This window comes from Cebus imitator, unplaced genomic scaffold (genome assembly GCF_001604975.1).
Source record: "Cebus imitator isolate Cc_AM_T3 unplaced genomic scaffold, Cebus_imitator-1.0 Scaffold397, whole genome shotgun sequence".
NCBI classification, from domain to species: Eukaryota; Metazoa; Chordata; class Mammalia; order Primates; family Cebidae; genus Cebus; species Cebus imitator.
Window position 1 is genome coordinate 563,843 of NW_016107712.1, and position 24,959 is coordinate 588,801.

Genomic DNA, 24,959 nt, shown 5'->3' on the forward strand with positions numbered 1-24,959 from the left:
CAGTCTTCTCCTTAAGTATCTAAGAGTATCCTCATTTTATATGTTCACACATACACACACACACACACACACACACACACACACACACACACACACACAGCCTTATCAAGGGGGCTGGGACTCCAAAGAGTCTTACATGGTGATAAATATATATGTTCTTATGACTATTGCAAATTTTGTTTTAGCAAAGCATTGCTTCAGGGCAGGGAGGACTGCTCTTCTTTACCCCTGTGCATGTTTTGCCATGGGCCCCAAGAAGGGACTTTGAAGCTGATGGGCCAGAGTATACTTTGTAGTTCCTCCCTTACTAGTTCTGTAATCTTAATCGAGTTATTTAACTTCCGTGCTCAGTTTTCTTGTGGCAAAATGGGAATAATAACACCTACCTTGTTATCACTTACTCTTGACTTTGAGTTTCCAATAGGGTTTTTCTGTTAGTGGTTGTATTAGTCCATTCTTGCATTGCTGTACCTGAGACTGGGTAATTTATAAGGAAAAGGGGTTTAATTGGCTCACAGTTCTGCAGGTTGTACAGAAAGCATCGCACCAGGCATCTGCTGGGCTTCTGATGAAACCTTAGAAAGTTTACAATCAGGGCAGAAGGTGAAGCGGGGGCAAGCACGTCATATGGCGAAAGCAGAAGCAAGTGAGAGAGTGGGTGGGAGGTGCCACATACTTTTAAACCACCAGACCGCCTGTGAACTCAGAGGGAGAGCTCACTTATCACCAAAGGGATTCGTGCCTATGATCCAGACACCTTCCAACAGGCCCTTGTTCTAACCCTGGGGATTACGTGTCAACATGAGATTTAGGTGGGGACAAATATCCAAACCATATCCTTAGTTGTGCAAACAATAGGATAAAAAGACTAGAACCAGGTCCTACTGCCGTGCTCTTGCAAAGCACATTCCAGAGAGAGTGGGATGAAGAGAGGTCAGTTCATAGGATTATGCCTTCCCGTTTCAGAACAGAGAGAACAATAACAATAATGATTTTCTCATTCTCATTCACATTCACAGTAACTCTTCTTATTCTCTCTTTTTTTCCTTACTTGACTTTTCATCGTGAGACATTTTCAAACCATGAGAAGCCACTTGGAAAATAAATAGAAAGATATTGTTCTCTGTTGGAATGAAGGTGAACTGGCACGCAGGAGAAATAAAGATGTTTCCCTAACATTCCTAAAGTGACAAAGACCTGAGATAGAAAGAATATTCCCTTGGGCTACCTCTGGCTCTCAGATATGAACTTATTCCCCAGCTTGGTAAGATTGAGGGAGAAAAGCAAGTAGGCATTGTCTGTGTAGGAAATTCAAAGCATTTGAAAACATCCCCAGTGTCTGTCTTGATGGAATGCAATCTTATTAATTCAATAAGCACATGCAATTAAAAGGGTTATGCAGAAAAGACAGTAATATTTTGAAGTGCATGGGAGAATTCTTGTTTTCTAATTGATTTATCAGAGCCATGAACCAGAGTAGCATACAAAACCTTAAAATCACTGGCAAGTTAAGATGTGTTTATATTCTGCCCCTAGACGCTGTTTGACTTAAGAATTTATTCATTCATTTATTGAGCATGTATTGCAGGCCACTCTGGGCAGGCATTGTCCTTGTCATTAGGGGTATGGCAATGAAAAAGGCAAATATGTCCTAGTTCTCATGGACCATCTATTGTAGGGGAGAGAGTCAATAAGCCAGCGTACGAGGCAATTCCAGCTGGTGACAAGTCCTTAAGGTGAATGTGATGCTGACAGGGAAGCAACATTAGATAAGGCACCATCTTATTCAATACTTTAGGGAAGCTTTTTGCAAAGTTTATGGTAAAAAAGATAGGTCGAAAAATTTCAGTTGAGAAATGTATCTTTAAAGACCTTCATTGTAATTAATACCCAAGGAAGAAAAAGCACAAAATCAGCTGGTTAGCTAGGCTGAGCTCTGAGCCTGTAATCTACAAGCCGGGGTGGCACTAACTTGCCAAGACATCTTTAAGTCCTGAATGGGGCCAGACGGTGAATGAGCTTAGCAAAGGTAAGAGCAATGCATCACTGTTGCATGTTTTATAAACTCTGTAGACAGGAGTTACTGAATCCTGCCATGAAAGAAAAGTTTGCTTAACCGTGTAAGTTGGTCTCTGTCTTTAAACAAGATTTATTGAGTTTCCCCATGTGCCACATTGTGCTATGCAGGGAGCAAGTACACATGATTATAATAACACCTAAGTTACCTACAACTCTCAGGAAATGAGACATTCTGGCTCACGAACGTTTCTGTGTCAGAACCAGTACTCATTCCTGCCTCATCTTTTATGTGGGAACAACCCTCTTGTTCTGATTCTGTGCTTGCTACTTATTGCTGGTTTTGTAAAATTTACTGGTCCACTGCCAGGGGTTGGAGCAAACACTGTTGGCTGGCCACCTCACAGCCACATCCTCCTCCTCTCTGCTAATAGAAGTGGCCATGTCCAGTCTTGGAGACTGAATCATAACTTGTTATTCTAAGCCTAGTCCTCTTTGCCAGTGATTGATGTAGGGTTAGGCACATGAAACATTTCAAGAATGAATCATCAGTTGATGTCTAATGTGGGGTTACTGGGGGAAGGTTTCCCTGCTTGATGAGAGACAGACCTGAGGCGAAACCCTCTGCTGTTGGGTAAAACTGAGAAGCTGTTTGAGGACCAGATACTTGGAGCAGCTGCAGCCCTTTTTTGGTGACCTTAAAGAAACATTGTTGACGGCAGGTGTCAGAGATGTTTACCTGCTAAATTAACCTTTAACCATCTAACTTTGGTCTTATAATGTGGTAAGAAATAAAGGCTTAATTGTTTAATCTTGTAGTCCAGTGTTCTGATTTTACAACCAAAAGCATCCTAATTGATACAGCAGTTAAAAGCATGGGCACTGAAATTGAACTTATTGTGTTTCAGTCCCAGATCCACTAGTAGTAGGCTGCATGACCTTGGATACAGGTTATAGACTCTTTCTGTGCCTTAGTTTCTTTTAACATTGGAACAGTAACAGTATCTGCGTCATAGGCTAATTGTGAGGTGTTAAGGAGATAATGCATAGATTATGGATTGCACATAGTAACTATCACCAAATGTGAGCTATTACAATCATCACTGCCTCTGTGTGAAGCCATCAGAACAACCTAGGGAGGTAGGCAGAACTGAACATTTGCAGGCATTGGGTGGTGGCTGTGAACAGCATCAGCCAGGGAAGCTGGGGATGTCGGGGGCAGCAGTGAGAATGGGAGAGCAGCAGGTAGAGCCTGGATCCCCTCCCATCCTGCCTAGTCATCCTGAAGATTTAGGTCATATTTGGCCAGCAAGTCATGGCCTAGACTGTGTTTTAAAAAGTTGAATTACATGCTAACATTTAAAAAGGGAAAGATTCCATGTAAAATATAGATGTATCTATCTCTAATATTCTTGTAATGGTATTTTTTTAAAGTCCTTATTTGTTTAACCCATTTATAGTCAGGCATTCTTGACGTAATTTTATAATTAAACGCATCCTCATGGATAAAGGCATAGGTCTTTGAGGCCAAACATATCTTGGCCATGGAGAGGGTAGTGTGGGCACCTGGGTATCCTCTTAGCTGGGGGATGTATCGCCTACTTCCTTGTGCTGGGATACTACAGTGGCAGTTGTGTCTCTAGTGAGGAAGGCTGTTGGGGACACAACTTGCAAAAGTGGGTGAAGGAAGGGCCCCTGCTCTTTTACAATGAAATCTCAAGCCAAAGTTGGGTGGTTGGCATGCTTCTCTCCCCATATTTTTCATATTGAAACTAGAAGATTTTAAAATAGTCAACCTGCAAACATGAATGAGATTTTGCCTTGTCAAAGATCCAAATTGTGTGTGTGTACGTGTGTCTGTACGTGTGCAGGCTGCATGCGGTGCAGGGCTACGGGCTCCTGCTCTGATACTGAAACTCCCAGCACTGGCCTTGGACCAATCAGCCTCCAAGCCTCAGTTTCCTTATCTTGAAGGTGAGATTAATGGTAATAACTATCTCACAGTGTTACTGTGAAGATTAAATAAAATAAAGGTGTAAACATAGTAGATGCTGGCTTATCAATATTATTCCTCAAAGGATAAGGCTGGAGTGATCAGGCCTAGGAATCTCTCAAAAGGAAAGAGCAACTTAAGTCTTCTGTACTAAGGGAAAATAATCATTGAGCTTCATGACCTGAGTTGAAGAAGAAAAATTCAGGCAGAAAGCTGATGAAATTTCTAATTCCTCTTTTTGGTAAGGTTTTCCTAATTTTACAGAAGCAAATAAAATAAAAGATAAAATTGAGTAGCAAGAGGCAAGCCAGCTGTTGGGGAAAGTGCAAAGTTTGGCTTCTTCCAGCAGAGGCCTCTTGTGCTCAGGAAATGAGGCTGGTGGTGGGTGGAGGGGACTGCCCTGGGCCAAGGTGCTGGCTTCCGGGAGGCTTCCCCTGAGATGAGTGTCTGCTGCCTTCCAGCGGGAGGGGAATCTAAGAAAACGCTTGCAGGGCTGCTCCCCAAGCCCCTCACCTTCTGAGCTTCAGGGAGCTGGATGCCAGTGTCCCAGAGGAATGCAAGAATGTGAAACTATTGTAGGAAGGAAATAAAGAGAGAGAAAGGAAGGGAGGGATGAAGGGAAAAAGAGACAGGAGAATGAGAAAAAGAAAGAGAAAGAGAAGAGTTGAAAGAGATTGGGAGAGAAAGAGAAATGAAAAAGGAATGGAGAGAGGAAGAATTAGAAAAGGAAAGAAAGAAATGGTGAGAGAGAAAAGAGGGAGAGAAAGAGAAAGAGGAGAGAGAGAAAGGAAGAGAAAGGGGGGAGAAGAGAAAGGCAGAAAGAGAAAGGGAGAGAAAGGAAGACAGAATGCTAAAGGAGTGAGAGATAAGACGGGCAGAGGGAGAGAGAAAGGGAGAAAGAGAAAGGACAGTGGTGAGGAGGAAGGGAGGAAGGAGAAAGAAGGAACCCAGAGGGCAGTTCTGTTTGCTGAGCTCTTTTCTTCCCAGGCTCCAGGGCTAATAAATGCCAAGCACCAGCATAGCCAGATCACAAGGTTCAGATTTACAGAGCAAATTTGTCTATTTTCTGCCTTTTGGTTACAGATAGGTCCCAGACTTTCAATTGTTTGACTTATGATTTCATGACTTTTTGACTATATGATGGGTTTATCAGGGCATTAAATGCATTTTCGAATTACAATGGGTTTATCAGGACATAACCCCATTATAAGTTGAGGAACACGTGTATTTCATTTCCACCCTTTGTTGCTGCCTTGGCAAAAGGGTGGCATATGAATGCTTTTCAATTCCAACTTACTATGGATCTGTGAAAACTTGGCACCAAGCCTCCTCAATAGACGATTGACAGAGAAGTCAAATGAGCTATTTAAAGGCTCAGTAACAAAGCAATCAAGAAAGGACCCAAACTGTGAGCTACAGGCACGATTTGGGGAAAGGAATGACATTCTGCTGATGGAAGGACCGAAATGGTCCTTGGCCCACATGCTGGGTGCATATGTTGCTCATCATTCAAGATGTGCATTTGGCTAGGCAGTAAAGGAAGGCAGGGCCAAATGGTGGCTTTGACCTTCCCAGATCAAAACTGGGATGGAGAAAAATGCTAAGGACTGCTTGCAACAATCAGGCCTGAGAGGTTCGCTTATCCATGAGCATATACGCACTTCCAGAGCACATGTGGTCTCCATCTATTGGGGCGGTAAAATTGCCCCTGCTACTGTGGTCGCAGGCAGCAGAGGTGGAGGTTCAGGGGGCTTCGGGATCTAAAGGAAGAGAACAAGAATGTTTCTTTTTGGCTGTCCTGCTCCTGTAGCAGGACCTGTCTGTGGGATTATGATGGGTCTTTACAGGGATGTCATTTTTGGTCCCTTTGGCCTCTCTAGGCCAGGCTTTGCTTCAGCTGTGAGGCAGGATTCTACATTAACATGAGTGGCTCATGGATAGCTTTTTTGGGGCCCTGGCTTGAGTTGTTGGGGGAAGGTGAAGGGACACAAAAATGGCAAAAAGAGGTACATGGTAGAGAAAAAAAGTTTCTGCAAAAGGAGTGGGGCTGAAAGGAGAATGGGTAGGAGGAAGGAAGAAAATCAGCCTGGACTCTTGAGGCCTCTCCCTGGGCCTGTTCTTGGGGACCAGTGTCAAGCACCATGTGTGCTGAAGCTGAGTTCATTTGCTGAGGGAATGCTGGTTTCCTGCTGTTTAGCCAGCCTTGGGTAACACTTCAGAGCCCCCAGTGGGCAAGCTGCTTCTCTCTCCTGGGCAAGACCCACCCCTTTGGAGCAGTCGTGTGTTCCACCACCCACCGCTGCAGCTGAAGCCGAGGAGCTCAGCATGGGGATTGAAGACTGAGTCCCGGCTGTCCCTTGTTCCTTACATAGACCAGGGGCCTTCCAGCACATCAGCATCACTGTCCTGTGGAGAAGGGCAGGAGTTAAAACTGCTCCCTGTTCACCTTTCAGGCTGGTACGACAGTCAATATTTGAAAATATTTTCTAAATGAAAACATTCACATTTAGTTTTTTATTTTTGCAAATTTGTTTTTCAAAATGACAGAAAGAAAAATTATTTCAAAAGCCTAAGGGAACATTTGCATTCAAATAAGGTGATGAAAAGGGATGCTGAAAATGAAAAAAAAGTCTTGCGACATGAGGTTTTTTTAAAATTTTTTAAAAAATTTTATTCATTTTGACATGAAGTTTTTCATTCAATTTTTTAAAGCAAAAAAATAAGTTGTGCATTATTGCTTTATGAAAACAAAAAAGAGAAATGCGAAACAGTTTTGAAATGAAGAAAATATCTATCTCTTTTTGCCAGGGAACAGACCTAATAACCTGATTATCTAGTATTGGACATCGACTTACAGTCTTCCCTGATCTGCTGTGCCCCCAACACAGTCATCAGGGTTCGACCTCACTATCTTCATCACCAGCTCTGCTTCCCGGATCCCAAGAAGGAATTCGGGGAAAAAAGGATTTCAAGAATTTCTGTTTTATCTGCTATGCTTCTGGCTTGAAGAGAATATTATTTCCACAAGAACCAATTTCTGCTCCTTTCCATTTCCTGAGAAAATGGGAACCAAGGTCTTTCCGGCTCTCTGCAGATCACAGCCAAGATAAACTTGGTTGTCCCTTTCTTTTGGGTAGGATCTCAAAGGGCCAAGTCCTCTTGAAGAAGGCTAACTGTGGTGTCTACAAACCCAGACTTCTTGTGCAGCGTTTAAGGAACTATAGAGCACGAAGTTTGGAGAGCAGAGGTCCCTGTGAATCAGTGCAAGGGCAACAACACATAGCTGCTGTAACTCTTCCCCAGCCTAATGACCCTCATATCCTTAATCATCTCTGAGGATTTCTTTAAGATAAACTGTGACTTTGTGCTTACAATGCAGTCTTCATGCTTAATCCTAGGACATGATTTTGCCATTAGTGATGGCCATTTACCACCATGATTGCAGGGGACTTTCAGAGTGAACGCCTGCATACAAGTTGGAACTAGAAAGAATCTTATGGCTCAGCCACCCTCAGGGAAGGGATTATGACCTGTGCCAAAGACTGTCACCTGTTCCAAAATCAGCAGCTCTGTTAATACTGGGAACAGAAGTAGATCACCCCCCTACCTTTGCTGCTTTTAGTGTGACCATGGGACTGAAGTTTTTCTTCAGCACAACATAAGAAGAGGTGACACATTCAAAACTCCCACACATACACTCAGCATTTTTCTCCTGGCTGACTGGAGTTATCACCCTTAGTAAGACCTTAGGAGCCAAGTGTTGGAGGAAGAGACTGTCAGCCTGGATCCCTGCATGACTAAGTGGAAGAGAGCCACTACTCACCCCTGACCCTGATACAGTGTTGGTACTGGAGTCAAGTGATCCTGTGGTCATGAGTCTCATGTGCCTCACTTTCCTCATAACCACCCCACTGTAGTGCCTGACAAGCAACAGATGCCCAAGAAATATTGATTAAATACTCCTGTGCCTCCCATGTTTATTCCCTGGGGAAGCATGTCTTTACACTTTGAAGACTCTTGTGATAGTTCAACAAAATAATTACTTGGAAAGAGATATCAATGTGAAAAAGCTAGCTGATAGAAGTAAGATGATGCTATCTCAGCCCCTTCCTCCCTTTCATTTTAAGAAGCTTGAACAACTTGTGGAACGATTAACTTGTGCACGGTAACAGAAAAAGGCTATTGTGGACTTAATGAGATCTATAGCAATTGAAGAAGATCCATTGAATTTCAAGCCTCTCCTCAGTGTCTCCCCTAATCCCAAAACCAAACCACAAACCTGGGAAACCAATGGACAGGAACTTGTAGTCTAGGACTGGTATTTCCATGATGCAGCCAGCCACAGTGAGGCCAGTGGGGAAGAGATGCTCTCACTCTGTAGGTGTTCATAAAAAGATAAAAACTGGATGGTTTAGGAAGATGATCTCTAAGATCCTCTCCAGCCCTAAGTTCTGTGATCTTCAAGAAAATAAACAGAATTTTAGTTTCCTCCTCTTTTGACTCCTGTGCCTCCCATGTCCATTCCTTAGGGAAGCACAAATCAGAAAGAGAATTTCCTCCAAAAGCACAAAATAGGAGGCAGAAAGAAATGTGGTAATGTCCAGTCGATGAATAATTCATATTTAAGCATCCTTGCCTCTTTTATTATGGGGAAAATCAAGTCTCCAAGTAGTATGACCTCTTGGTTATACTCTGGGTTCATTTTGCATTTTGGCTGGGCACATGACGACTCCATCATCTTTGTACAGGTCTGCATGTATTTTTCTTTCTCTTTTAAATAAAATATTTTTTATCAAAGGACTGTAAACATCACTAAAGAATAGTCTTTGGAATCAGATGGGCCTGCATTTGAATCTGGGGCGAGTTATTTAATAATTTTAGATCATCCATTTCCTTATTGTAAACTGCGGTTAAATACATACCTCTTGGGGGTGTCTTGAGAATTATCATTAGAAATTATTAATCCAAAAGGGCTGGCATGTAATAAATGCTCCAAGCTGGCTGGATCTTTCCCTTCCTTCTTTTTTTTTCTGCTAAAAATGTACAAAGTCCAGTTTGTGCTGCTGCATTCCACGGTGGTGACCAGGAATGTCTGTGTCACATTCAGCTACTGCAGGAGACTCAGGTAGGTAAATGAGCAGCAGCAGGGCTTCACTCTGCTGAAAAGAAAGACTGCTGATCCTGAAAAAGTCTGGGTTATGCCTGCAGTGTATAGAAACCTCAAAAATGACTGAAGTTCTGAGGAAGCTATTTTTAAATGGCCTCCTGCTGTGACACAAGCTTTCTGGGAAGGTTTATTTCAGGCCCATTATAGCTTTCCACCTGATTGCCTGCATTCCTTTTGGTTTATCTCCATCTGCTGGTACAATACGAAAGATACTCCTTTCACAGAGACCTAGACAGGACTGGTGGCCTTGCTGTTGCAGCACCGCACAGAGGTTCAGGCCAGCACTAAGATCTGGGAGGAAGAAGTCAGTTTCTGGGACAGAATAGAAATGGGGCTTCTTATGAAAGAAGGGGAATGTGATTGTTCTATCTTGGTATGAGTTATTTAGTCGTTCCTCCTCCTCAAGTCAGCTTCTCTTCAAGTGAATGTCTGGTAGGTGAGCTGTCAAGTTGGAAACCTGGAGCATGGTGACAATCCACTCCACACTTTAGGCTTAAAACCTCAACCATTATTTAATTTGCTCACGAATCTGCAGTGTGGGCAGGGCTCTGCAGAACAGCTTGTCTCTATTCTGGGTAGCATCAGCTGAGGCAGTTTGAAGGCTAGATGGGGTGACTCAATGGCTGAGGGCTGGAATCTTCTGAAAGCTTCACTCCCTACACATCTCATGGTTGATGCTGGCATTGGCTGGGGCCTCAGTAAGGTTGTGGACTGAACACCTGCACTTGAGTTCTCCATGTGTCCACTCGGCTCCATCAGAAGAACACAATGACCAGTTTCTAAGAGAGAGAGCCCAGCATGATGGGGCAGAAGGTGTATTCCATTTTATGACTTAACCCTTGGAAGTCACTTAGTATCTCTTCCATCCTTGTCACAGGTCTGCTTAGATTCTCAGAGAAGGAACCAGGCCCCCTCCCCTCAGCGGGAGGAGTGTTAGCCTCATACTGTAGGACAGGAGGCCTTGAAGTGGCCAGCTGGAAAACAGTGATCTGTCTTAGAGAGGAACCGGCAGAGGAGTGGAGGCATGGGCTGCTTCTTTGAAAACTAAAAATTAAGGAAAGTAAGACCTGTATTTTTTCACTTTACAGAAATAGCTTTCAAAAAGGGGAATCATGGGGCTGGGCAGGGGTGGAGAAATGGCAATGTAATAGAAAACAGAAGTAGAATTTTCCTTAAGATTCGATTTATTTGAGACACGCTGTAATATGAAGAACCTAAACTGCTTTTATGCCAGTGAAAAGTATTGCTTAGAAAAGCCTTTCATATTTCAAGATTATTTATCAATGATGTCTAGGACTTCCAATATTTTTGTGGCTGAATGTTTGATATATTTGGAAATTATTTTGATGAAAGGAGGGAGGCAGGGGTTCATATGGATTGTTTTCAAGTGATTAGCCAGTTGGGACCTCTGTTTATTGAGTAATATGGTTTGGCTGTGCCCCCACTCAAATCTTATCTTGAATTATAGTGCCCATAATTCCCACGTGTTGTGGGAGGGGCCCGGTGGGAAATAATTAAATCATGAGGGCAGTTTCCCCCATACTGTTCTCGTGGTAGTGAGTCTCATGAGATCTAATGGCTTTATAAGGGGAAACCCCTTCCGCTTGTCTCATTTTCCTTTTGCCTGCCGCTGCGTAAGACGCGTCTTTCACCTTCTGCCATGATTGTGAGGCCTCCCCAGCCACGTTGAATTGTGAGTCCATTGAACCTCTTTTTCTTTATAAATTAACCAGTCTTAGCTGTGTCTCTATCAGCAGCATGAGAACAGACGAACACATTGAATAGTCGTCTTTTTCTTATTAATTTGAAATTTTACTTTATCACATACTAAATTCCTGTATAGTTTAAAGCCTACTTCTGGACTCAATGTTTATCTGTTTTCTCATCAAGAAAATGTCCCATCATGAGCTCTGGAGCTAGACAGAGCTGGGTGTAAAAACTCAGAAGCAGCTTAGCTATGGTCTGCTTGAATTCTTTAAGCCTCAATTTCCTTCTCTGTAAATTGGTTTTTCTTTCCAAGATTAACGACTCCACATGTTGCGCCAAATTGTTATGCTTGGTTCCCAGCACCTGTGTAGGCAAGGTTCTCAGGGAAACTGACTCTGAGTTGGAAACGTGTGTGTTAAATGTTTTTCTGGAGTGCCTTTGAGATGAACAGCTATGAAAGGGTGGGAGGGTAAGCAGGATGGGGAGAGGGAGAAGTTGAGTGCAATGCAGCATCAGCCACTTTCATGGGAATCCTGATGCTTAAAACAGCCCTTTGGCGTTGTCCTGGGTTGGACAGGCTTTCATATACCCACACTGGTCACTGTTGCATGGGTGCCACTGTGGAAATGGATGTGGCCCAGGAAGACATGGCTCTCTGCAGCAGAGGCATTCCCCGAGGAAGCTGACAGACTGCACCACCCGCAGACCAGTCCTTTGTCAAAGGGGAATCCTAGTTGTGCGTCACAATGTTGACCTTAGCACCTCACTCAAAAACTTTCTTCATCTTCCTTATTCCCAACTCTTTGAGAAGCAGTTCAGCAAAGCTTCATGCTAGAAGGCTCCTAGTTCAGGGCCCTCTGATATATGGAATTTTAATATTTGATCACAGAGGTGTGGAGAAGACATTGAAGAGGTGTAGTGTTGCATGAGATGGAGGAAAGCGAGGTGGTACATTCTAAAGATGAGCTGGGTAAGGATTTGACAAATCCAAGCTTTCATCCTAGGTTAAACATTTTCCTTCTGGTAATTATTTATTCATGTCTAGATTAAAAAAATTGACTCTAATAGGCAATATGAATGTGATAACTGGGTTAAGGAAGCATCTTAGAAAAGTATTTGCACAGATCAAACAAGGTGAGGTCATCAATTTGCTTTTCCTTTTATTATAAAAGTAAAATAAAAAATAGCATTTATAAATCCAACATTTTTTTCCTTTAAAGTATTTGATCTAAAAAACATATTTACAATAGCAAAATGCAGAAAAGGGGGAAAATACCATTTTCAGCAATGATTGTAACCATGTTTAAATATTGACAAGTACTTTTTTTTTAAAGCCGAGAAATAACCACATTAGAAAAAGTAATACGCCTTTTTTTTAAATTGCACATCAAGTGACTTTCATTTTAAAATATCCCTTTTCTTAACGCTTAATTTGAATGCAAAACGATGCTGTGGGTGGTCAGAAGGAATGCCAGGTGGGGCCAGTGACACTTTAATGACAACAGGAACGTAGCAGAGGGACAACAATGACAACAGAAAGCAGCTGTGATCCAGCAGCGGCCGGCAAAGCTCAGTAAGCAGCCTCATCCCCAGATGCATCCGCTCAGCCAGTGCTATGATTGCTAGATACTATCTGTAAGTGAACCAAACTAAAATTCATTTATGAACCAAGAAAGGAAGCCAAGTTGAAAAGGCCTTGCGTTAAATCGAGAATGATTCTGGCAGGCCAGCTCTCTGAGCACCTTTGGATGCGCTTCAGCTTTCTTCTTGTGGACAATGCAGTGGAATTTCAGGGCTTTGGTTTACATGGTGTGGGAAATTGTCAGCAGGCTAAATTTTGCCTTCTAGAGGTCCTTCCTGCCCATAATCATGGGGCATTTTGTTGAGAGTTAGCAGTGAGCCACCACTGGTCAGAGACTCGGTGAAGCTGAGCCTGTGGAAGGACGTCTCCACGCCGCTGTCGCAGACACTGTCGCTGTCTCGGAGCTCATCTGAGGGGAGAAAGCACAAATTCACTGGCGGAACGGCCGAGACCAGGCAAAGCCTCTGCTCTCATACGCTCCACCCTCCAGACGGGCTCCAAGTTTGGCTCTAAAAAGCTCACGGACTATTCTGTGGACAACTCTTGCCCACTGGTTTCTGCCAGCCACACATCCCACCTATGCCGCCCCCACTGTCACGACTGCTCACCGTGGTGGGAAGGGCAGAAGATACCGTGGGACATACTGTGAGGATGTTATGAATTAGCCAAATGTCAGAATTAGCCCAATGCTTTCACATCTTCCTCCTGCCATCTAGTCTTGTGCTGATGAGAATCCTTTCTGAATTCTCTTGACTCACAGTGAACCTTTTTTTCCCCCCTTAGAAATCAGGTGTATTTTTTCCAACCACTGTATTATTTATTTTATAGCTGGGGAAACTGCTGAACCTCGGCAAAATAAATTGGTGACAGAAGCAAGAACTAAAAATGAGATCTCTCTCTGGGCTTTTCATATGCTATTACAGTACACATTGCCTTGAAAACATTTTTGGTAGCAAAAAAGTAGTGATTTTGATGAAAATGAGTCTATACTGGAAAATCAGGTTGAATTCCCTTTGTTGATAAGTATCCTTAGGGATGTGACCAAGGCAAATTATTTCCTATACAGACAGTGACTAAGGAAACAGAAGTATAATATACACTAATAAAAATGCTATCTTCTTATGTATCAAGTTCCAATATGAGAATAACAAGACTTTAATGTCAGTGGCATGACTATCATCTTGGTATTGATTGATTTATTTAATCTTTATTTTGTATTATGTGCTAGAAACTATGAGATATCTTAGAAATAACTACAAATTAAGGGCTTAATGCTTAGGTATTTACTTTTAAAAAAATAAGTATTTTCTTTTTCTAAAGTATCTGTGCAGAAGGAGCACTGGGTCGTGACACAGGAGATCGGGGTTGTTTTCCAGTGGACACATTATTCCTTTGTCTAGTGTACACAACAACGTCTGCCCTTACTCCCTTAGGAAGGCCCCCTGGCAGGATGATGAGTGCTGAAACTGAGGGGCATGAAAAAGCCAGGCAATTAAGAGCTTTCCAGGGAATGGGAAGAGAAGGATCCAAGGCTCAAAGGCTGGATCAGACTAGTGAGCCAGGGGAGCAGAGAAAACACTTGGGAGTGGAAGGGCAGTATGGAGGAAGAGCTTCCAAAGCGATGTTTAAGAAAACAAATGAGTAAAGCAGAGACAGTATATGCTCAATCAGGATTTGCTGAAAAAATGATTAAATGAACGGGGGGGTATAACCCAGAAGTAAGAAAATGTCACTAATTTTTAGAAAGAATTGCACTGTCTGTTGGGCAGAGTGTGGACTGAAGGGAGGTGGACAGGAAGGAAACCAGGGGACTGAGTGGAAACTGTGAAGGAATCCAGGCAGGAAATGACGGGGGACTAGACCAGGGCGGTGGCTGCAGAGAGGGTGACGCTTGATGGGTCACATATGAAGTGATTCATGCCAGAAAGGACCCCTTAGAATCTTGGGTTTTGTCTTAACATCCTGGAAGATGGCAGTGCTTCTGACACATGTGGCCAGTATTGGGCTTGGGTGAGGTACCAAACGGGGGATTTAGGACTGACCCTTGAGGGCTGGGGCTTTAAAAGGTGAGTGTGTTTTGGAGGAGCCAGGAATGGAGATGGTCTGAAGTTAGAGGGTAGGGGTCAACCATGACACTCTCTGCGAGTGGTTGAGGTGAAAAGGAGGTGACTGGTCACTGTGAGGACAGCAGGCCTGGTGGAGTGGTGCAGACGGGATCCCAACTGCAGGATGTCACGCAGGGGGTAGAAGGTGGCAAGCTGGGAATAATAGCTCTAAACAAATTCTTGTGGGGAGCTCTGCTGTGCAGGGGAATAGAGCAATTGGACTGTAGCTAAATGGGATGTGGGACCAAGAAGGTGATTGTTTCGGTGTGTTTGTTTTTAAAGATGAGGAAATCGTGACATGCTTGCTAGGTGATCTAGTGGGAGAATGGGGAGGAAGAATGGCTAATACAGGGGAGAGAGGTAAGAATTAACAGGAACAAGAACCTAGGGAAGGTAAGGGGGGTAGACTCAGGGGAGAGGTGGCTCCTCAGCTGGGCATATAAATTTAACCCACCAAGCCTGGATGGAAGGCCGCCAACGTGGGCACAGGCACAGGTGGGCTGGCACTTGGTGCAAAGATGAGAGGGTTCTGGTTTCTTCTGCTTTCAATAGAGTGTGAAGTAAGGCTGCTGCATGAGTAAGGGGAGGGAGAGAGTACTGGGGGTTTAGAACCAGAAAGCATAGAGGGGCCATTTACAGAGTGGGGGAATAAAATTGTAGGAAATACAGGACTACTGGGCTGGGCTGAGAGTCCATTCCATATGGTTGTGGGATTTTTGGTGGCAAGACACGTGGTCCCAAATATGGTGGGGGACAAGGTCAGTGTCATGAGCATGAGAGAAGAGGCAAAGGAAGGAGGAGATGGATCTCTCTATGTATCTTGTTCTCTCTTTAAATTTAAGACATGAGAGAAATAATAGTTACCTTAATCACCCACTTCATGTTGTTTTTAGTATTTATTTAGTGTTTATTAAGTAGTCCATGTGTCAATGTGATTCTCCAAGGGTATGGCCCCCTCATCTGAATGGTATTATCCAGAGAGGCAGAAGGTGAGCCCAGGGGGTAGACAGACACACAGGGAAGTGTATTCAGAAGATGAGAAAGAAAGAAACTGCCACATCATATCCTGAGAGCTGAAGACACCAGCCTAGGGGAGCTGGGAAATATCTCCATGGCCTTTTCTGTTCTTTTTCTTTACCTATTTGCTGCCTTGTGGATGCAGGTGAGAGAGGCAGTGAGTGGGCCTGCGAGGTGGTCTTCACTGGGCTGGAGGCTGCCTGGATCACTTCAACTGCTTCGGTGTAGCCCATTTGTCTCAGGGCCTCCACCAGCTCTCTGACCGTCCCCCCAGAGACCTGTGAGAAAGAAAGTTAGGAGGAGCATGTTCTTGTGTTCGAGTCCCAGTGCAGGCTGTAGTCCCACTGACAGCCCACCCTTCCCTCTTCCATGCTGCCTCCTCCATGCAGGAGCCTGGAGGAAATGGAAAGAGCAGAGAAGAGCCACTAAGAAAGTACAGTCTTCGAATCAAGTTTCCTGTTTCGGTTCAAAGACCACTCAGGAAATCACAGAAGTGGTTTGTAGTAAGCACAGAGAGACAGTGAGAGAAGCGCTGAGGCAGGGAAACTCTGCCCACAGTGACGTCTCTGCATTCTCCCTCTGTAAGCTGAAGCTCTAAAATCCAGGAAGAAACAAAGCTAACCATGAAATTTTCAACAGAAAACAGTTTCACCCCATGCTTTTCTACATTTTATTTTTAGAAATGAAAATTACCAGGTAATGGCTCCACTAGGAGTCACCTCTCAGAACATGACACAATGCCCTGGCACGGGGTGTGTTCTTGGGGACAGGAAGCTAGGCATGTGGATTACAATCGATTGTTTGCTCACGGCCATCAAAGTTCTGTGAAAATCTTGACCCTCTATGTAGCATTTTTCACAGGAAGTCTCCAGGTATTTAAAAATGGGGAAAATCTGAAGGTATTTGAAAACAGCATTCTTAGGAAGACGGGCTGCCAACCTGGCCTTGGGCAATGACTGGTTTTCTTCTTCAGAGTTAACGAACAGGGAAGGAGATTATACCCTGGCCAGAGATGTTAACAGAGTGAAGTGAAATGAAAATTGCTAAATTTGTAAGGCAATGTGTTACCTCATAGTTGTCCATAAGTGTTTTGGAAGGAGCAGGACTCAGCCGGAAGGCATTATTAAGTATCCCCAGACCTAATTTCTGTGCCAAAGTAGCCCAGTTTTTGTCTGGATCAGGAATTTCTAGCAACTTATAGAGCTGCAGCTTCACATCTTCAGCCAGCTGTTTCATGTCTCCTGAAGGAAATGAAGAAGGAACACGCTTGTTCTAACCTGACATAGACACTCTGGAGGGACTGGTCACTGCCACCTTGCTTGCCCTTCAACTCCCAGTGGAAGCAACCAAGCTTGAAAGTCAAAGCCCAGCTGAGTAGCAGGCGGTATATATTTATAGTAGATTAAAACTGGATGTTCTCCTTTATCTACCTTCAGCATCTTTTGGTTCTGAAATAAGAAATGTGCTTTTCACAGTAGACCCTGGATAATGCTGGTTCTTTTCTTTAAATGATAGTGTAAAGATAATGGTTAAGAGAATCTGGTTCTATCACTACCCACCTTGTGCCAGTAAATCATCAGATGTAAACTCTGGCTCATATGGTTTCCCATTTAATATGTCAAATACCTGTTGGCAAGAAAAACACCACAAAACGTTATATGTAAAAGAGACCACTAGGGCAGTCTGTTTCTTTATAATAAAGAACTCAGCATGTCCTCCTTAGGAGGGCCTGGTACCCTAATGATGGAGGAATGGCAAGAGGAGTCAGGACCATCCTCCAAGAATATGGTACCCTTTGGGAGAAGAACAGCTGTGGAGGCTCTGGTGCTGGGAAGCTGTGCTCTGCGCAAACTCTCTGAGCTGGGTCAGAATACCGAACCAAACTGCAGAGAGTCAGTGCCGTTGCCTTTTGGAAGGAACAGGTTGTCCAGCCCACCATGTCAATCATCTGCTCAGAGACCTAAAGCTAGGGAAGAGCTACTCAGAACTATGAAGCTGTGTTCCCTCTTCCCATAGTAACAGGCTAATGAGAATGAAATGTGTAAGCTTGCTCAAACTGAGATGTCTAGATGTTCACAAGGCTTGGTGTTAACCTTCTGGAAATATTTACATTTTAACTGAGGGTCCAGAAATGTCTTAGGCTAAAAGAAATAGAATTCCATAGCTGCAGAGGCATTTGTGGTGTTCTCTGCAGTCACTCTGTTGCTGGCTGACCTGGGCAAGGAGAGCATGGGGTCACCGAGTAGGTCATCTTTTTGTGTTCTGTGGCAAGGCCTTCGGGGGAAATGAGGTGCTACTGTAAAGGGAGAACCATGTAGTCTCTGCCAGCATCACTGAGCTGGACACAAACAGGCTGTGGGAGGCAGACGAGCAGTTTTAGAAGTGGAGCAGCTCTCGCCTCTGGAAGAACCGATCTTGTCATGTTGGAGTTCTTGCATGCTGCCCACCTCCTCCCTCTGGCTCTTCTTCCTGGGGCCAAATGACCTAGTAACTGCTTTATACCTTCAGATCTCAGCCCTATGGAGTTTTGAAGAGGGCTTTAAATCTATTTACTCTGTTTGTATTTATTGAAATTCTAAGAAGAATTCTTAGTTTATTTTTATATCCTAAAATCACTTACCTAAGTTGTAAGCCAACAGTAACATTTATCTTAGCTTCAGAAATTGAGATGGTAACAATGCTGGTGTGAGTTCAGAATGGGTAACTTTCATGTGAATTGTGTGTTTTTCTTCTAACCCTCTCTCACATCTCAACTCTGATCTGATTAGGCATACACTTTCGTACTTAGAATTCAGCTGACCTAGATCTTTCATGGATAGGGCTTTTCAAGATAAAAATGGTCCCTGACGAGCAGACTTTCTTAAAAATAAAAGGCATGTTCTTTGGGGAATAAAGCACCAGGAAGACCATCTGTTCTTATACTCCTGAACCTCTGACTCCCTCAGGGGCAGCCATCAGACAGATGGAGCCGCACTGACCTGCCAGCTGGTGGCCATATCTAGAGGTGTGGTTCCAGGTACAACTCCTTCATCCTCTCCTGCATTTTCCCAAGAGTCATCCAGGTCATAGAGAGGCTCAAAGTTCTCCACCAGGGGATCTGCTCCTGCGAAGTTAGGTTACACTGTATTAGGTAAACCCAGATATTGTTAACTTCCAACTGCCTGCAGAGGTCAGATTCCCAAAGGCAAAGCACTGTAACAGCTTGAGGCAATCACCTGGATAATTTTTAATGCATCAAATGTTTCTACTGGAATATACCGATAAATTCTTTTAAAATTATAATTTACTTTGATTGTAAAAGTGTTTTCAGAAAAAAACAAAACAAAACTTCAAATACTCTGACTTTCACATTTAACTCTATAGGATATTTCTCAACTGAATGATGCATCTTTAATCCGAGGGCAGAGGAACAGCAGATTACAGTGACTAGGGTGCACCCTCAGGATTAGGGTCCTAACTGTTCAGATTTATGCATTACAATGTGTATTTCTCAGCCCCTTTTCTTGTACACTCAAAAAAGCAAAGATGCTTGATGTCTAGTGACAGCATGGCCAGTTTCATTCCTGGGTACAGCAATGCCAGGGTTCTGATCTTTTAACAAACCAACCTGCTAGGATGTATAATTATTGAAATATTTTGGGAAATCTAGTCTGCTCTTTAGCATCCAGCAAAACCAAAAACAACAAACAAAAAATAAAACATCAGTGTAACTCCAAGGCTAGAGCTAGAGTTACTTCTCAGAGACTTAGACTATTTTTTATGAGTGTTTAGCTTGATGTTTAATGATGCCATTTTGGGGGGAGGAACTTGTTTTTATCTTGCTAGGAGAACATCAGATGGGTCAATAATAAGAGAACAGTGCTTAATAGGAAGCAAAAAAGGATCTCCATGCTATTTCTTGATTTGACTCTCCCAGTTCTGGCCTGATCTATGAGGCAATAAATGTAATCCCACCATGAAGACAGTGGAGAAATTAAGACGAACACTTTATAGGACCAAAGACTGGAGGAGTGAGTTATCCCTTAACTAACGGTTTTTTTTTTTTAAAAAGATGGAGTCTTGCTCTGTTGCGCAGGCTAGAGTGCAATGGCAAGATTTTGGCTCACTGCAACCTCCACCTCCAGGGCTTAAACAATTCTCCTGCCTCAGCCTCCCAAGTAGCTGGGATTACAGGCGCCTGCCTCCAAGCCTGGCTAATTTTTATATTTTTAGTAGAGAAGGGGTTTCGTCATGTTGACCAGGTGAGTCTCCAACTCACGACCTCAGGTGATCCACCCGCCTCAGCCTCCCAAAATGCTGGGATTACAGGCATGAGTCACTGTACTCGGCCTTAACTGACCTTTTCCCTGACATTAAAATTAGGACTTTGGTTTTTGATCTGAGTTTCTTCATTTGTATATCAGACAAACTGTTACTTGCTATTCCTTTAAAGGGATTCTGAGAATTCAATATAAAGTATTTTTAAAAGGAGATTTATAGTTTCTTTTTTCTTTTTCCTTTTGAGATGAAGTCTTACTCTATAGCTCAGGCTGGAATGTAGGGGTACAACTGTAGCTCACTGCACTCTTGGAACTCCCAGGCTCAAGCAATACTCCTACCTCAGTCTCTCAAGTAGCTGGGGCTACAGGTGCATGTTACCATGCTTGGCTACTTTTAAAAAATTTTAATAGAGACGAGGTCTCACTATGTTTCCCAGGCTGGTCTCAAACTCGTCAGTGCAAGTGATCCTCTTACCTCAGCCTCCCAAAGTGCTGGGATTACAGGCATGAGCCATCGCCTCTGGCTGGTTATAGCTTCTTGTCTGAAGGCATTTAATTATAATCAGTGTCTTCTAAAACTATTACACACTGCAATCAGAGTTTCTTGTTCAAGAAAAAGCTCAATTTAACAAAAGAGAAAAATATGGTGTCCCCAAAGAAAAAGTTCCTGCGTCTTTAATTTGCTTTGTTTTCTTGAATTTATGAAGCAGTTACCTTCTAAATTAAAAAAACAAAACAAAACAAAACAAAAAATACCTCTAAAGTAAATCAGATATGTCAGGGCAGGCCTCAGATACCAATTTCATTACACATATTTTGAGGTTATAAATATGTAAGGCACTGAAGATTCAAAGATAAGCATGGATAATTTTCTATACTTCACAAGACTAGAAATGGAATAACATCTGCAAACCTATGAGCAAAATAGGAGAGAGAAACATAGTAGAGAGGATAAAGTAAAGAGAAGCTCACATTGCCAGAGTGTGACTCACTGCTCTGTCACTTACTAGAACCCTGAATGGAATCTGGTAGTCTCTCTCATCTGTTTCCTTGACTCTAGATGGGAATAATAATGGTATTTGTCCCAAAGGGTGACTGGGCATTAAATGAGACTGTGCACATAAAGTGCCTATCACAGTGCCTGGTACATGGCAAGGTCAATAAGTGCTAGCTATTTTTAGTGTCCTCCACATAATGGGTCTTAATATATGGCCCATTTTCTTTTTCTTATACTTCAATTTCTAAGAGACCGTTCTTTCAAAATGAAGTCTTTAAATGATTTCTTATACCAATAATCTTTTCCTTCTGGGGACCTCTGACGTGATCTGAGGCTGATACTACTCAGAATTCTATAAGGAATCAAATTCTACTCTGAAAAGACCTCTTGTCATGGGAGTCAATCTAAATAATCAAACCCCAAACAAATAGATGAATCAGAAAGTTAAAACTAACATGACTGTGAGAGTAAAGCCCAAGATTACTAGTCTAAACAGTGCCTTATGGCAGATAAAATGTGACTCGCCATATAGTTTTTATTTGCCCTTGCTTTTCAGTAGTAGGTCTGTGGCTTAAAGAAGGCAACATGGCTGCTCTATTGAAGTTGGGTTTGCATTCTTGACAACATTTTTCATTAATGACCGCCAGGCCACCTTACCTGCTGCTTTGAGAAGAGCGGCCAGCCTGGTGGACCCTCTCCCAGCTGCTATATGCAGGGGTGTAGTTCCATCGTAGGTAGTACTGTCCACATGGGCATCACCCTACAATCCAGCCCAGACAGAAAAGCATTAGTGGAAGGTTCTTTTGCCCTTTTGTCCACACCTCCCAGTGTGCATGGCACCTCGGGTCCTATTACTAGCCCGGTTGCTACTTTGGGCTGGCTCTGTCATTGAAGAAATCCCCAATTAGAGATGCCAAGCAAGAGTCAGGGGTGGGGAATGTTTGAAGGGGCTACTCTGAAACTCGTCATAAATGTTAAATAAATAGAGTTGATTGTAGGGAGAACTGCAGCTACTGACTTCATTCTTTGAAGATTTCCTTAAATCTCCCTCAGGAATTCAATGCAAAAGGAAATAAGTGTGTCCTTCACCTCCAGGAGCAGGCAGCCTGCCAATGAGATGTTGTCGTGCTCCACAGCCAGGTGCAGGGCTGTGCGTCCAGACTTTTGCTCCTGAGCATTGACGTTGGCCCCAGCGGCCACCAGCAGCAGCAGACATGGCAGGCTATTGCTCATCATGGCTAGATGAATGGCATTCAGACCTAGAGTCCAAGCAAAGGGACAGTCACAGGATGGGATGGCTACTCACAAGATGGCCCTTGGTGAAATGGAAGGAAACAGCAAAAATAGGGAGGGGACAGTAAAGGCATTGTAAGTCTATTGTTCTGCTTTGAAGACCCACAGTCTCCTATTATGTTCTCAGGAGACACTGGGCATAAACAAACATTCTCTGAATGAATGATGCTTTATGCACTTCAAGATGAAAATTTATTCAGGCCTCTGCTTTTTCCTCCTACTATTCCAAATCATCTTTAAAAAAGTTAGCTTAGGTGAGCAACGGAAATGCCCAAAAGGGATGATGAATTCCAGGTGACTAAGGCAAGTCCTTTTGGATACAAATCAAATAACACACATTTATCAAATACCTAGTAGGTAGTTACAAGGCGGAAAAAGTTACACCAATGATGTGATTGCCTCTTACCGTCCCCGTTGGGGTGGTCAAGAAGTAGTGCTGCCTTTTTGTGCTTGAGTAAGATACTGAGAACTTTATCATTTCCTTCTTTGGCAGCTAGGTGCAAAACAGAGTTACCGAAGCGGTCCAGAAGGCTCAGGTCAGCCCCGGCCCTCAGCAAATCCTCCACCACATTTTCCTGCTTAGTGATCACTGCCAAGTGCAAGGGTGTCTGGAAAGTAAAGGGGCAGGAGATTCATTGGTCAGCGGTGAACACTTACAACTCACAGCTTGGTAGCTGTCACTGCAATAGGTGGGGCCATCCTGCAGGGACATTTTTCATTCCTAGATTAATTCCTGACCTTGGCACCCAAGTTATCCTGTTCCGTACCATATGCTAATGAAATACAAATGCTGTACTAACACTTAGTCATTCAATAATTTGGGTTTTAAAATTTTTATTTTAACTTTAATTGACAAATAGCAATTGTATATATTTATGAGGTATAATGTGATGTTCTGTTCTAAGTTTACAATGTAAAATGATTAAATCAGGCTAAGTAACAAATCCATCACTTCATGTACTTACAAGTTTTTAGGTAGTAGATTATTTTTATATTTGCAAGTCTTAACAGCTTCTTGTTTCTCACTACAACTCACTGATTGTTGATTTTTGAGGACACCCAGTAAATTTACTTTCCTTAAATTTCTAGTAAGAATTATCTTCAGCTGATAATTTTATGTTAACAAATCAAATGAAGGCTGTTTTCACTGAAGAAATTTAAATGAAGTACTCAGTAGAAACCAATTAAGAAAAGTGTCATGATTCTATGCTGACATGGAAATAAATTTACTAAATTAAAAAATACTGTCCCATGAATTGGTTCCTGAAACCAGTCAATATAGCTCTCCTACCTCCTTTCATAAAAGGTGTTATAAGATTCTAAATAACATAACCAGGATAATACAACTATCTCACTAAGGGGGCTCAGATGAATAAAAAAAGGTGAGCTGCTGATACCTAATAGGCACTTAAGTAGTCCATTTGACTATGCTGCCCACAAGGTAGTACTTTGGTGAATGCAAATAAGATGTTTTGCAAATTTTATGTTTTTAAAAAAGAGTAAGACATACAATTGCAAAAGTATTTTTCAAAGAACTGAGTTCACTGACAGAGAACAGCAGTATAGGTTTACACAAATGAGTTTATTTCACAGGAGCCTAACTATGACATCTAACCAATCTTGTGCCAATTTGCCTAAAATTCCCTTTTCATTGAGCAGTTACTGGCTATAGCAGCAGGTGAGCCACCAACCTCCTAGCCGTGTAGGTGACTACAGCATATGAGAACTGGCAGGATGAATGATGGGTGGGTCCTCTAAATCTCAACTACAGTGATTATTTAATATATCAGACCAGTATCTTTTTTTTTTTCCAACTTATTACTCTCCCTTATTTCTTTCATTTTCTAGCACTATCACCCTGGCCTGAAATGAAGTGATGTCCTGAAAACTTTAGTAGTTGTTGCCAAGAGCCCTCCTCTCAAAAATAACTAAGTCAATAGAAACTAATCTGTTTACTAATCTGTGTTTTCTTAAATGCTACTTGGGGAGATTGGAAAAGGAAAGAGAACGAGTTTGTGGGGGGAAAAAAAGGATCTGAAATTATAGGACAGTATACCATTCAGGAATTAGAAATTATCTGTAGATTTAATTTAATTAAAAAAAAAAAAACCTCTTATGAGTCAGAGGTTTTTTTTTTTTTTATTTCAAAAAAATTTTATTCCACAGTCCAATCAATGGTTTTCTATGATATAAGGCTTCTAGATCTTAAATCCAAGGATTATGTCTAAACAATTATACAATGTGGGGATCCAGGAACCTTTACACTATACCTACGGGCATGGGGACTTACAAAGACATTCTGCAAAGCCAAATATACAAATGTCCCAGCAACCCAACTCTTGCAGATGTATGTATCAGGTGAAATTCTGACACAAACCACAAGAGGACATAAGTAAGGACAGTCACTGCAGTATTATCTACTGAGGTAGGAAGTCAGAAGTTGGTAAAATGTCTACTACTAGGAAATGAGGATGTCATAGGTGGAAGATCCATACTATGGGATTCTCTTCAGGAGCAGGAACAATAAGCTAGCTGTACATAGATTTGTGTGGATAAGCAGCGAAGGCAGAAATACAGTAACGTAGTATAATGCCATTTATGCATTTTAAAAATACATGCACGAAGAACTATACAGATACACATAAATGAGTGTGTATAAAACTGGTGAAATCTGATTAGATCTGTGGATTGTACCAATGCCAATTTCTAGGTTTTGATACTGCTGTAATTATATGGGATGTTACCTGGGGGAAACTGGGTGAAGACCTCTGGTTTCCTCCCAGTAAATACTAGGACCTCTTAGTATGTTTTTGTAACCTCCTT

General features: G+C 42.5%; 1 protein-coding gene across 3 annotated transcripts in view; it reads right to left on the reverse strand.

Annotated features, from left to right (window-relative positions):
- Positions 1–12,204: 12,204 nt before the first annotated feature.
- NFKB1 (nuclear factor kappa B subunit 1) overlaps positions 12,205–24,959 on the reverse strand; it is a 124,389-nt gene continuing 111,634 nt past the window's right edge. For 2 of the 3 annotated variants that reach the window (XM_017508662.2, XM_037731406.1), the window contains 8 exons: positions 22,543–22,744; positions 21,933–22,102; positions 21,501–21,603; positions 18,566–18,690; positions 17,147–17,213; positions 16,656–16,828; positions 15,709–15,865; positions 12,214–12,874 (listed from right to left, as the gene is read on the reverse strand). In XM_017508662.2, the coding sequence (XP_017364151.1) occupies positions 12,714–12,874; positions 15,709–15,865; positions 16,656–16,828; positions 17,147–17,213; positions 18,566–18,690; positions 21,501–21,603; positions 21,933–22,102; positions 22,543–22,744 (1,158 nt within the window). In that variant the 3' untranslated portion in view covers positions 12,214–12,713. Of the gene's footprint in view, positions 12,875–15,708; positions 15,866–16,655; positions 16,829–17,146; positions 17,214–18,565; positions 18,691–21,500; positions 21,604–21,932; positions 22,103–22,542; positions 22,745–24,959 lie in introns of all 3 variants that reach the window. The other variant, XM_017508660.2, reaches the window with a different exon arrangement.